The sequence below is a fragment of the Anopheles stephensi genome, chromosome X (assembly GCF_013141755.1).
Source record: "Anopheles stephensi strain Indian chromosome X, UCI_ANSTEP_V1.0, whole genome shotgun sequence".
Classification (NCBI taxonomy): Eukaryota; Metazoa; Arthropoda; class Insecta; order Diptera; family Culicidae; genus Anopheles; species Anopheles stephensi.
Window position 1 is genome coordinate 4,839,922 of NC_050201.1, and position 14,507 is coordinate 4,854,428.

Consider the following 14,507-nt stretch of genomic DNA (forward strand, 5'->3'; position numbering starts at 1 on the left):
TTTCGGTTGCAACTTAAGGCAAACAAAAGGTGGGCAATGGGGTGGGGGCAGCGAGCGGGGCAAGAATGTTTGTCCTTTTGCCAAGAACCCTTTTCCGCTCTTCTTTACCCCGCATCCCCCCCCCCCTCCCATGAGGTTCACCACCCATTAGCACGTACCGTGTGTGTAGGCCAATTTCCAGATTCCGCACGGAAACTGAAATGGAATAGGAATTCTCGAAAATGGGGTGGGTTGAATGGTTTTGCAATCGGCATCAACCTGGTGCAACCAAACATCAGCATCTTCGGCTGCAGTTGAGCGGTTTCGAAGAAGCTGGTCCAGAATGGTGAGGATTTCCTCACCAAAATCGTCCGGTTTGAGCGAAGAAACGATAGTTTGTGATTTTAATAACTCCGCCCCTCCTTTATGTCTTTTGGGGGGTAGGGAAGGAGAGTGAGACGGGAGGACATAGTACAGAAGAAAGAAAAAACAAAAACAGCATTACTATCCATCAGTCTTACTCGGTGCGTAAGGTGAAGGTCTCGAAGTCCTAGTAATGGCCGCCTTCCGCACTACCAAGTACTGAGCGAAGGAGATGCAGCTAATGCGGTGAAAACGGAACACTACTAAACGGGATGAATTATTCGTTAAATTAGAATATTTACGATGACCCCGTCCCCTGCACCTTCCCCCTTACCATACCTCTCATCGCGCTCCTTCATACAATGCTCCCAACGGCTGCCCGGTGTCGAAGAAGAAATAATTAATTTGAATAAGTGATTTAATTTGCAGCGAATAATTAGGGTAATTTATACTCCCACCTCTCGAACTCTCCTTGCGCTCTCGAAAGAGCCGGGAAGACAAAAAAAAAGCATTCCAAGTTCCAAACCCCGTTCAGCTGAAAGATGTTACGCGGGAGGTTACTACTGCTCAGGGCCAGCAAAATTCCATCCACAAAACAAAAAATTAGAGACGCGGACCTCGGCGAAATCGGATTTCGGGCTGTAACAAATGGGACGCTTATTTATCAACCGACAACCGGCTTGAATCCTGCCCGGATCAGACACACACACAACTACGCACGACTAGGATGGCAGAGTTCTGGAGGGAGGGATCCAGAGGTCCACAAGGGACTAATCGCGCCGGTTTCGGATAATTGATGAAGAAATCTTTCATCGGGTGAAATGAAAGCGAAACAAGATCTTAACTTTACCATCACTTTGGCAAGCTCCAGGGCAGCTCCAAAGAAAGAGAGAGAAAGAGATAGAGAGCAAAAAAATGTGGAAAATGATTTTGATACCTCCATCTTGTGTCTTGCGTTGTGTTCGCAGCTTGTGTCACAGCCGCCTTTGGGGGCCGTCACCGGTCTCGGTGAAGACCCACCGTGTGAAACACTGTTCGAAACTTCGGAAACCCCCGTGCGGATGGGCAAAAGCAGGCGAGGTGATGCGGAGAGAAACGGGGTAGCGAAGGGGTGAGGGAATAGGGGTTGAAAATGAGGACAAATAAAAGAAAAAGGACACAACTCTCTGTCCATTAACTCTTCACGGTACAGTTGCTTCCCCGTTGGTCGCCTTCCCTTACCATTGACACGGAGGGAGTTTAGGGGGGGCTCGTGAGGCGAAAGGTGGGAAAAAGGGGGTTGTTTCGTGCCTGGGTGGAAAGGATACGCCGGTATCGCCGTTTTATTTGCATCGGCCGGCATCTCGTTGCGCGTGTAGTTAAGCTTCACGTTTTACGGGGAGGGGAAACAGAGGGAGGGAGGGGGGCAGAAATGGAAAGGCGGGAGTTGTGCTGGGAAATGCCGGAGTGCTCGGGTATGAAACGATCTGGAATGTGAAGTATTTTTGTGCTCGCTGATCAAGCGAACTCGCGAAGTCGCGACGCTAGTTTTGATGAGGAGGTTACGAGACGGAGGACGGTGGAGCGAGAGAACGGGAGGGAAAGTGAGCGGGAGTGCAAGGACCGAGTGAGGTAAGGGGGAGAAGAGAGAGAGTAGGATGAAAAACTTGTTACTGGAAAAGGAAAAATAATTTTCTAGTGTACCGCACACTCTCTGTCGCCGAGGCTGTTTTTCTTTTCTCTCTGTGTGTGTGTGCGTTCACCCGTGTGTGTGTGCGTATTTTTTGTTGGTTTCAATTTTTACTTTTATACCCTTCTCCTCCGTACCCACTATACGCCAACTCAATTCCCCCCCCCCTCCCCCGGTTCCCCCCTTCCCAACATCTCGTGCAAGCCTCCATCGTTACCGACGGAATCACCGGATGCCTTTACCCGGGTCGCTATTACACCGCGCTTTCAATGGTATTTAAAAATGAGCAACATTTTTATGCTTTTGCAGCTGTGCAGCTAACGCAGCAACGGCACGGTGGGGGGTGAAGGGGGTTTGCTGCCTTCTCGCTGGAATGAAGGCAAGCAGAGGAGAGAAGAAAAAAAAACAGCCACACAAAACGCAACCGAAGAACAAAATATGTTGAAGTACACAAAAGGGAAGGAAAAAATACCAGCAAATGAAAAAAAATACAAATACATATAAAACATGAGCCAGCAAGTAGTAGACAGACGCGTTTGCAAGGAAAGTAAAAGAATGGTAAATCAAAACATAAAAGAAACACAGTGGGAAGGGCATCAACGCACCACATATGGTATTAAATGGAGGAATATTTGGATAAATAGTTAACAAACGTTTCTCCGCTTTTATCGTGCAATTTGAACACATTCAAGGTAATGAGATCGAATTTGATAAGAGCTCGCTGTGATGGGAGAAACTTTATTGGGATTATAGTCTAATCTTGGTACTAGACAGCCAGGGATTTTCTCCAAGAGTGATTGTGGATCAAAAAGTCCATGTACAAAAAGATGTGGGTTAATGAGCTCTGGGACTTGCTATTTTATATATATGGGATTTTTGGACAAACTTCATCCAATTTTATCTAAAATTGGGACTCTATGAGAAACGCACAGGATATCTATCTGTAAAGGTAAAAGACTTCTGAAGACATCCACATGAGGAGGTCTTCTATCGATGAACGCTTCAGTAACTTCCGCGCGTTCCATGAACAATTGCACCTGGAACTTCAAGTTCTCGAGTTCTTTCATTCCGTTCGACTGAGGAATACTAGAACCTTTCTTCTGCGGCCAGAACCTAAAGGACTGATCCTGAACACTGATGTTAACTTAGGGAAGTTAACTAAATATTGTAAGCTCTTTTTCGACCGATTATCTTTTGTTAGCAGGCTACTTCTTCTATGCCCGAATATCGCATTATCCTGCTTCTTCTTCTTATTTTCCTTCCTCTAACTAGGAAGATATTGAAAGCTTGATGTCTGGTAGGAGTAGTCTAGTATCCTGAGCTCTTTGATGGTAGTCCAAAATTGTGATCTTGTCTAGATCCTAGAATCTGCGACATTAGGATGTGGACAGGCAACTGTTGGCCAGGTGTTCCAAAATTTTCCTGAAAACTTCAAAAACAGTCGGTGTCCAACGTCCGTTCGTGACTCTATCTGCTGACTGATTCACCGTAGGACACTTTGGAGGACTTTGCAACTCTAACGCAACATCGAAGACTACACAGTGACGGACCTTACGCACGACGTCATTTGTGAGACGATATTCTATCAGAATACGCAGTTAGTTGGTGTTGATAGCCTTGGATTAGACTTCCAATAGCAATGTGATCTCTTTTAAAGTGGTGCTTGATATCCCTATTCATACTCCTTATTCTTGGACATCCCGATGTAACCTCCTTTATCTTCAAAATTAGAGACAGGTTTCACTATCTTCAAACCCACTTCGGCACCACTATCAAGTGCTCGAACCCTGAAGATAACGAACACTAATGACTCATATTAAGTTTACGGCGTAGCATATATCCGGCCGAATGGACATCATAACATACTTCCGAGAGACTTTATCGGAAAGCTCTCTTTATTCTGGTGTCTCTTATCACCAGGACGTCAACATAGAGTATCAGGAATATCATCAGGAAAAATAAGTATAGGTTTAAAAAACAAATAAAAATTGGCACCTTGTTTTTCCAAACCATCGCTACCGTACGTCCCAAAGCATGTGAGAGCCCGCGAGCACCACACCGGTCACTCACACGCATGAACACACGTTTGAATGAACGCATCGAAAACCGTTCGGCGGGCTAAAACGATTCAAAACCAAAATAAACCGCACACGTTTTCCCATTTTATTCGCAAAGTCTTCGTTTACGCGTGTAGCAGGTAAGTGTTGAGGAGCGTAAGAAGACAGAAAAAAAAAACAATCCCACCCAATCTTATTGTGCGAGTGGGTGGTCCACTCCAAACACACCAACTGCTTAATTAAGCAATGAGCAAACAAACAAACAAATTGAAAAAAAAAACACAAAAACCCATCCCCACACACACCCGGGTAGTTGATTACCCTCCGGAATGATTTGTTTATAGCTCAAGGGTAGAAAATTTGGCGCGGTTGTGATTTAAAGAAGGAGAAGCAACACGCAGTTGGCACGCACCCACACGTACGCATCAAGATTTAAAAGTTCTCACCATTGGACGTGCAGGACACCACTCATCAGCACCGCGTTGGTAGAAACGAACGTAAAACAGCCATGAAGCGGGGTCAACAACATCATTTGATTTTCACGCTTTCCCAATGATGCAAATCTTGGGGATAATATTGATGCCCAAGTGGGACATTGCTCGGTGGGAAGACTTTGCCTCTCTGAAGAGGTAAAACTTCGATGATCAATAGTTGTCGATGATAGATAGTTAGAAATTAAGGTTTCCTGGCATTTTTTCCTTGCCAAAACATCAAGATATTGTGCATTGGTCCGGTGAGCTGGTCATGTCATGCGAATGGCATAGGGCGACCCAGTTTGTACAGCCCAGTTTAGGACATCGACTCGAGCAGAAGAGGTGTAGTAGGGACAGGTTAAGATCGCGTGGTGGGAGTTGATGCGCCTACCACAATTGGCCGGGATGTTGGCTAACCCGTGAGCGGTATCTGGGATTATTGAAAAGGAGGTGTCTCATGAATCCATGTTTCTCGGTAGAGTTAAAGAGTTTTCTCAGGAATTAAAGCCTCCAAACAACAATTCGAGATTGTGAAGGATATTGTAATGGACTCTTAGAAGAGATATTGATATAATTAACCAGGTCTATGATAGTTGGACCAAGCAATTACTGTGACTGCCAAACCTACGTAGAATAATCGCCTGAGCTGTTCTAGGCAGCACAACTCTCAGAAATGGTTCAAGAATATGTCTTCAGAAATTAATAGCTCGTGAATAATTTGTCATTTGAAGTCTCCATAAATCCTCTGAAACACCCTGTAGCTTATGACATACTGATTGGATGAGAATTTGAAGAATTTATTTGGAAACAGCCAACGACCAAGTGCAGTACGAATATCCGCAAAAATATCTGTCATCTTAAATTGAATTTCGAACAGGGCATCAATAAAGATAATTGACTCTCAATGCATACGTCAACTGATGCAAGTGGTGCAACCTGGACAGTAGCACAAGCTGCTACAGACAAACGGTACACATGTAACATTGTGGGTGTTTCTCTGGTCCCTTACACGCCATCCATCTCCACCCAATCAAACATTTCCCCTGCCTAATGAAGTGATGTTCCTCCAAGGTATCGTTTACTCAAGTGTTGTTCCATTCAACCCGCTGCGTGTGTATTATTTTTTTTTTCATTTCATTTATCCCTTTTTGCGTCTTTGCGATGTTTGCTGCACATGTTTGCCACCACACACACACACTCTCCCCCATCTCCCCCCTCTCTCGCTCAACCTTTATCTAGAACGGCGGAATGTGCACGCAGCCACGTGCAACTATCATCCGGTCCGGTGAAGTGGTCATCCTATCTTGCGCTGAGGTGTGTTAGCGTAAAGTAGCTTCTTTCAATTCCCTAATCGCCCGTAACGGTGGACCCGCCGAGGGAACGGTGCAGATGCGGGTGGGATTAAGCCGAACCCATCGACACCCGGTAGGACGGCGCGTTGACATTGTTGACAGGCATCGAGTGCTCGCCACAGCCCGCAGTAAGCCACCGATCAACCGTCGTCGAAGTTTGCTTTATTTACGTACTGTTTTGTTTTCGCTCTGCTCCTATATTTTTATTGTTTAAATGTGTGTGTGTGTGTGTGTGTGTGTTTGTGGGTGAGTTTTAGTTTTTCTCCTCCCGGCGGTACTTAAATAGTCTCAAGGGTCTTCGTCGTAACCGTGCTCGGTTCGGTGAAGCAACGTGCAGCCCGGATCATCATCATCATCATCTGCTGTGAGATGAGATTTGTATAAGGTTCGCAACAAAGTAGCGATCGTTTTATATTGTTTTCAGAATTTTTATCTAAACAGTTGAGTCGATCCAAATATTGGCCATCATTTGTTCAGACTGTTTACCTTCTATCAGAAACCTCTGCAAAGCACTGGTTAAAGAGCTTCCGCCCCTTTGAAGTTTCAAGCCATTTGCGAGACCGACAACTTAGGCCATATCTTCAAGGCAATGCTCAGGAGAATGTACCGCTATTTTGATGAGGTCTACGAGCTGTTAGGTGATCAAACCATTCACCAGAATCATTAGACCTCTTAGGACCTGCTAGAGGGCGCTAGCACATCTCCTTCTCAGTATCCCAATTGTTTCTCTGGTCCACTATCTATGGCGTCTACCGGGCTCCTTAGTCTTCCATATTGATGACGAAAGCAATGTTTAATGCAATAAATCAAGACACCATACTGAATGTCTAACTTGATTTGAGACGATTTGGATGCTGGTCCAAGGGAGAAAAAATTCAAAACGATCGTTATTTTGTTACGCACCTAACAGTTCTACTTCCCTGCATTGATTTGATTCTTCGCCATCGTTACGCGCACTTAAAACACACACACATGCTCACATTTATCATAATTGTGTGGTCAGCGTGTGTGGTGTCCAAGAAGAGAAAACTGAAACATCATTCGCCAGGGAAAACCCAGAAACTTGAAATGGTACATAAATAGCAACAGTTTAGCAGGAACAAACCGCCACCCAACACACTCTCTCTCTCGCTTTCTCTCGCTTTCCCTCTTTTTTCACCCCGCAGTTACCTACCACATCCCGTGGGGTGGTTTTTCAAAGAACAAGAAAAAACGAAAAGCAAACTTACTTCTTGAGCGTACAGGATGGAAAATTTCGGTCTAAACCCATGCGAAGGTAGCAAGTGCTAGAGCACAGTACGCCCAGTGTCCGAGGAAAAATCCGTTTCCCGTTTTCTGACCCTATTCTGCATTCCCCTCCCCCCTTTCGCATTCACCTAACGGCTAACACCGATCGGGGAAAAGGATTAGCTCTTTCACACAAAAATCATCTGATTTCCCCCCACCCAAATGCGGTGGAAAGGGAAAGGATGGTGGTGGTGGGGTGTGAGAAGAAGGCGTTGGACAGAAGCACAAACGCGCATTTAGACCACACGCGTAAACCTTACACACACACACACACGCGCGCACACCAGTTTTCCCCATCGCGATGTGATTTGCGTGCGAGAAAATGCTAAAAATAGTGATTTTTCACTCCCAAAAACCCGTGCGGCGTACATTTGCAAAACCTACACGCGTATGAATGTGTGTGTGTGTCTGTGTGGCGAGCGTTGTAAGCCGTTCTAACCATATGCAACGATCAAGATGCACTGTTTGAAAACCGGTGCGGAGGGCGACCGCTAATGGGCGGGTTATTGGCGAGAGAGGACTTTTCTAAATTTCTGTCCATCCGTACTGCGCGGCAAATTGGCGAAGTGCTGCTTCGCTCGTACGCATTTATTATTTTTCCCGCGAGGGAGCAGAACGAGTAATAAATAAATAATCAACCAGAAACGAGCAGCAGGAAGAGGCACTGGCTACTGAGGATTTGTTTAATTGGCGTTTGTAATTGGTGTGCTTAGAGAAATTGGTCGCCTGAAGGACAGTTTCAAAATTTGAAAGCGATCGACGATAATTCTGTACAATAAGTAGAAGGTGGTTCGCTAAGTAGGCGCTGGTTTCCCAGTAAATGGTGTTAACATATTCTAGTAGCTTAATTATTACATAAAATACTTTTAAATCGACTCTAATTCGACTCTTTCCGTCAAAAAATTCTGATCTTTGGAGGGAATTAAGTTTTTCTCCCTTTACAAATCATTTAACATAGCGACTGAAGAGCTCATCCACATGCTGGGAATGAATAGGAAAAGAAGTGCATTTTTCCGGAATAGGCCAGACTACTTCTTTTTTTTGAGATTCCTAACCTTGATCACATACAAATACGAGAACATTTCCTCTTTAGCTCCAACTTCAAGAATTGTTGGCCTGAGATAACCCATAACCCCAAAGATATCCTTCACTCAAAGAAGCGGACGACTCATACGGAATCCTGACTAAGAGTAACCTGTTCCGAGCCATTGAGAGAAATACTTGTCAAATGGAAACATTGGACACCCTTAGCTGGAGAGGGAGATCTATGTCTCAGGCAACGATGATCCGAATAGGATTCGATGTCTGCTACCAGTAGACCACCGAACCGATCCTACCTAGTTTGCTTACCTAGATAAAGTATTGCTGCTTCAAACGCTCTCTATGCCCGGTTAAGAGTGTCACAAACTGTTCAGGTTCTTACTAATTTAAGTATCTCAGAAATAGGGTGGTACATCTTGTAGTATTCATTGGACTTTCTCAGTCCTCAATACTACTCAATACCATTTCCAGATGGATGGCAATTAAAACTAAATTATTTAACATAAGAAACATGAGCTTCAAAGGTGGAGCCTAGTCCACTCTTAATGTTCTGTCCATATATATAAGACTGCAATATCTGCAGTAGAGGTGTTTACACCATAAAACCTCGCTGATGGAGGCGCCCCGTGTTCCATGATTTATACTTTTAATCCGCTGCTAGATTAAAGACTTTGATATTCAAATTCATACTCGGAACCTTCAATTATGACGGATTAATAGTTTTTGCATACAACGACGGTAACAGTTCCTAACGACGCTTTAAACTTATACACAACGCTCATTAAAAACAACCTTCGTAGTAAAACGCCGATGAAATCTGAGCCCGCGGGTAGCAAAGCAACAAACCAATCTTGACCCTTGGCACCCGTTCGGCCAGCTCCCTCGTACAAATTGAACAACCGATTGAAAGTAATAAAATTGTGGCGTGAAAGTGCCAATGTCTGGGCAGGAGCGACTTTACACCCTTCCCACGCAAGATGATGCACACACACGCTTTGCCTGACCTTCTATTCTGCAACCGACCCCTCTGGGTGTCGCCTCTGGCCAACCGTTTATGATTGTGTGTTTTACGCTCGGTTTAACGTGTGACCGAACGTTACGCGGGACGATGGTTGTGGCCGCTGTACCGTAATGAGGGACAGGTAGCGCCATCTTACCGGTAGGCGAAGAACTATCTATTTGCATGACCGTCGGTTCAAATCTATTCGGTAGGAAAGAAAAGGGAGGAAATGTCCGGAGATCAATGGTTGGCCAAAAATTCGAGAGAGTCGTCAGGAAATCGAAGCTGAAGAGAAGTAATTGCAGCGTGGGACAGGCAGTTGTTCCGCCGTAGCCGATACGCTTGAAAGGACACAAGTGTAATGGTTTGTTTGCTTTGTACGGTTCGCTTAAGACGCGGTTCAAACGCGCTTCATTCATGAGGTGTGTCGATTCAAGACTTGGAGCAGATAGATAGTGAGATATTCTGATCAAATGCTACTTGGCTAGAATATCAGTCTTTGCTCCACCCGGAACTAGGACAAGATTCAACACTGAGTTTGAAAGAAGTGAAAGATGAATCACCGGTTGCTTTAGGGCTCATCCGATTGCAGGATATAAAGATGTTCTCTAGACATTACTTTCAAGATTAGCTCGTAAAACGGTAGTCAAGAAATGCTGACCAATGATGAGAAATTGCTACTGATGGGTCACTGATGGGCTGCTCTGTAGAGCATGAGTAATCCTCGTAATGTTTGCGTCCTATTAGCGTAACTGTCCATTGCTGCTCCGAAGGTAACGATGATATGTCAAAAACCTTTGTATCTTAAGAATCGCTTAGAATAGTCTCCCTTAGAGATCCCCTAGAGATATATCCAGAATCTGTCATAAATTATGAAGTTCTTTTTATTGCGTTTGCGTATCAGCTTTCAACGGCTGCTGTCACATTACCTGTCATAATATGTAAATGTAATACACAAGTCCTATCTAGACATCAAGCAAGGTACGTTTTATGGCCTGTATAATGACAACAATTTCGCCGTGCACAGCAATAACTGCAGATCGAATGCACCACCGTCTGTCAGCGCATTTGCACAAGAAGTACAGTTTGCAATAGGCACATGGCCTCCTCAGCAGTTTCCTCTCGGAGTCATCTATCGTAGCGCTTCACCATGTCCAAGGTTTGCCGGTTCGTACCCCGATCACCGATTGCACCATATGCTAGCTTCTATTTACCACCCATTGCACCAGCCATATGAAGCACGACCGAGGCTGACTTCATCTCCGCTCGCAAAACAAAACAGTGTCCGTCAACATCGTAAACTATAACCATCGTTGACAGATTGTGCAAAATGAAGCACACGGTGAGGGGCCGAAGCGTAGTTTTGTCGCAAACACTGGTTGACTCATCGTTTATTTCGTTTTCATCTTTTCCTGCTTATAGTTTTCCTGAGCTCGGGATGGGCGAGTGTGCACGGCTATTAATCTGGATAGTGAAATTGAAACATGACGATGAGGCAAAACAAAACACACCCGCTAAGAACGGACGATCGTGATTCTGTGGCGTGTGGACAGCATGGTACGGCGATCATGTACGGGATGTGTCGGAAGCATCCAGAGTTCAGGTTGCAAAGCGGCAAGGCTAGGAGAAAATAGGGTGCTTGGCAGTGTTGCTGCTGTCATCCGATATTGCTGGCTATGGTCGTACGGTCAGCACATATTTCCGGCTTATTAAGATGTCGAGAGGGTGAAGATTTTGCTGGATGTGAGAAATTTGGTGGCGGACATCATGTTCGATCGAACCCAAGAGCCAACCGTAGCACAATTAAACGACAAGTGATATGGGTAAAGGTAGGGGTTGAAGAACTCGAATAGCCAAGGCTAACTGCTGAGTTCTAGCATAGATCATACAAACAGATCTGGACACATCCGGATGGTTGGCGTTCAACCCTACAAGACGCTTTTTAGTGCCGGAGATCCGGATCCGGACTTCTCAAACTCTTGGTGTTTCGTCTAAAACTCCCAACACCAATTTGGACATTCTGGATGGATAGCGATCTTCTCTAGATCTTTGAATTTCACAGAGTCTAGATCTGATGAACAATAATTTCTTGGAGAGACATTGCAGTCTTAGAAATCTTCAAAGTAATGGTTTAACTTCAATTATGGAGCTCAAGAAAATGATACATTACGACTCTACCAAGTCTTTTGCAATTGCACCTCAATAAGCGATATGGACATCCTAGAGCAGATCCCATCTGTATCGGTCACCGTAGAACTGTAACTCTGAGCACAAGGGGGCCAAGATTTTACGGTCCCCACGCGCTATTTCCGTGAGGTTGAATGGACCGCCAGCTGGCAAGGTCACATCGGTCCGATGACTAATCGGTCCTTCCGTCCAATGCACACGCTCGGAACAACACCTTCATCCAGCATGCCGCTTCCACCGTTGTGGGCGAGAATCGTTGGCATCTCATCAACTTCTCTAGCGTCCATCGTGCGAGGTTCACCTCACTCCACGAATGCACTATTGTCGTTGCAGCCGAGTTCCAACAACTATAAACAAACCTCGCTGTGTACACACGCAGCTGCTCGAGCGAAGCAAACTAGCTTGTGCGAAAATAAACACAACCTGTGGAAATGATGTGTGGCAAAAGCAACGAATCCCGCTGGACGGAATATCGGACGGATCGGACCGCAGGCAATCGTAAGCACCCGTCCCGGGAGGGGGAGGAACAATTATCGCCGCCATTAAACATTTTGCCGAGCATCCTTGGTGGTCTGGATCATGGTTCGGTTCGGCGTTTGCGGCGTGTGATCGTGTGACGCTGTGGCGTCTCCGTATCAGGCCAGGGCGTTGGAGCGTCTTGGTGAGCATCTTTCCTCGGAACAGGGCATAAAACACACTTAAAAATAGAGAATACGGTGTGTGCCGGTGCCGGGTTTTTTTTTTTTTTGCAGTCGAACATGCACGGCGGAAGTAGCTTTTGCTGCAGTAGGAGCAGGAGAGCTTCCGGGGACCTTCGCTCTCCTCACCCAACCCCTGTCCCCCTTCTTAAGGTCACTAGGTACTTACGTTTAGCGTAGAACAGCTTCGAGTAGTCGCAGTCCATCCTGAGTCCGGGTATTCCTCCGCCTCCACCACCACCTCCAACACCTCCACCTACTCCTCCTCCTACACCTCCTACACCTCCGCCTCCTACTCCTGCTCCTGCACCGAGACCACCAGCACCGGTACCGACACCGCCGGCCGCCGTACCGCCGAGTCCACCGAGCGAGCCGCCCGCGTCCACTCCGCCGCCCGCTCCCAACGTGTGCCCAAAGTGCGGATGGTGGTGCGGATGGTGTGGATGGTGGTGGTGCGGATGATGATGGTGCGGGTGCGGATGATGGTGCGGGTGGTGATGGTGTGCGTGGTGCGGGTGCGGATTGTTGCCGCCTACTGCAGCTGCCGCTGCTGCTGCTGCTGCTGCCGCCGCTGCTGCCGCTGCTGCTGCAGCCGCCGTCGTCGTCGTCCCGCTACCGCCGGCCCCCTCAACGCTACTGCCACCCTGCCCCGGACCGATCCCACCCGTTACCAAGCCGGGCCCGCTAGCCGCACCGTTCCCGCCTCCGCTAGTGCCGGCCGTCCCGTTCGCTGCTGCTGCCGCCGCTGCCGCTGCCGCTGCTGCTGCCGCCGCGCTTGCCGCCGTCGGATAAGCGAGCGGGTTCAAAAAGTTGAAGTTTCCTTTGTCAATCTTGGCGGCCGTACGGGGGCTTCCGGCACACCACTCGCTAAAGTGGTCTCGCGGAAACGCGGTTTCGAAAAACAGGATGGTTTCGGGAGGCAGGCGGGCAAACAAACACCGGGAAATGCGCTAGAATCGTAGGCCGAGGGGCAGGCAAACAAAATATGGTAGACCAAAAACACACGTGGGCAATGGAAGATGCGGTCGTTTCGCGTTTCTTGTTGTAGGTAGCTTCACCAAGGGTTTTTCTTGCTGCTTCTTTTTTCTACCACACTAGACGAGGGAAGACGCAAGAGAGACATATGGGGTGGGCGAGGACCAGATAAGGTGGCTGCTGCCCGCGATGAAGTTTGGCGCGGAAAGCAAGATGGCGATCGTACTTTGATTGTAGCGAAGATTTGGTTGTTGATTGCCGATTGTTGGTAGATCGCTTATCGAACTTCTCTATTTTTTTTACTCTTTAGCTTGCTTGTCACTGGCACACTAGCACACACCTCAACACTCGCACAACAACAGATATATTTACACCTCTGCACACACACACACAAACCCACACACGCACAAACTCTTTAGAACCCACACCGAAAGGGAAACACTTGACACAAAGGAGCGGCGGCAGGGCCTGGGTCCGATACGATCACGACAAGCGCTAGAGCCGTGGGCCGTGCTAGTTCGGTCGCACGGGTTTCTCCCGATAACGGCAGCTACAACGTCGTACACCGCAAGAAAATGCTGATCGTTTCGATAGCAAAAAAAAAAAGAAATACAAAACTAAACTTGGCGTCTTGCTGCTCGTGTCCCAAGCTGTACTTCTTCGCTCTTGTTTTCGTTGCTGTTAGGTGCGATAACTTATCTCACAACTCGTACAGCTCTCTGTTTATTGGAGGAACGCTTATTTTTCTTCCGTTTTTCGGTTGGTCTGACCGACGCAATTGCTCACACAATTCGATCACACTTGGTCCCGGCCGATTGCGCGCGCGTACGATTGAAAACAGTCCTGACGGGACGAGGACGATCGTTTGCCAAAATATAATGATGATGATGATGCGTACGGAACATACACACACACACGTACACTGAGGACGGGAAATTTAAAACAAAAACACACCGGTGACAACTGTGTATCGGTGGACCGACCGAACCGACTGTACGACGCGAGTTCAGACAAGTTGAGACGTCTCCGTTTTTGTTGGTAAGTCGTTGGCTGGTATATACCGTCTGCTAGCGTGCGAACGAATGAAGAGCGCGCCTCGTTCCTGACGGCGTGACAGCACGTTTCGGTTCGTGCTGTGCTGTGTGTGTGCCTGTGTGAGCGCACCCTTCGGTCGTGGTCGCGCGCTGTGTGTGAGTTCCCCTTTTACAAGCCCCAACGTGAGTGAAGCAGCACGCTCGTGTTCGGGCTTGGGTGAGTGCGAACGGATGAATGGCCGCGTGGAAACGGACCGGGCGGCTCCATCGGTATGAGTTACCGGCTGCCGTCGGTGTTCATTTCCATTAGCTCTATCGCGGGGAGTTGATTGATTTTGGTTGGGTTGGGAAATACATTTCGCGATAGATGGTGGGTAGAGAGTTGAATCTTG

The 14,507-nt window shown here is 47.0% G+C and overlaps 1 protein-coding gene across 1 annotated transcript in view; it reads right to left on the reverse strand.

Annotated features, from left to right (window-relative positions):
• Window positions 1-13,055, reverse strand: part of LOC118505487 (protein scalloped) — an 82,975-nt gene extending 69,920 nt beyond the window's left edge. The window contains exon 1 of the mRNA XM_036041322.1: window positions 12,276-13,055. Within this exon, the coding sequence (XP_035897215.1) occupies window positions 12,276-12,312 (37 nt within the window). The 5' untranslated portion in view covers window positions 12,313-13,055. The remainder of the gene's footprint in view (window positions 1-12,275) is intronic.
• Window positions 13,056-14,507: the final 1,452 nt, after the last annotated feature.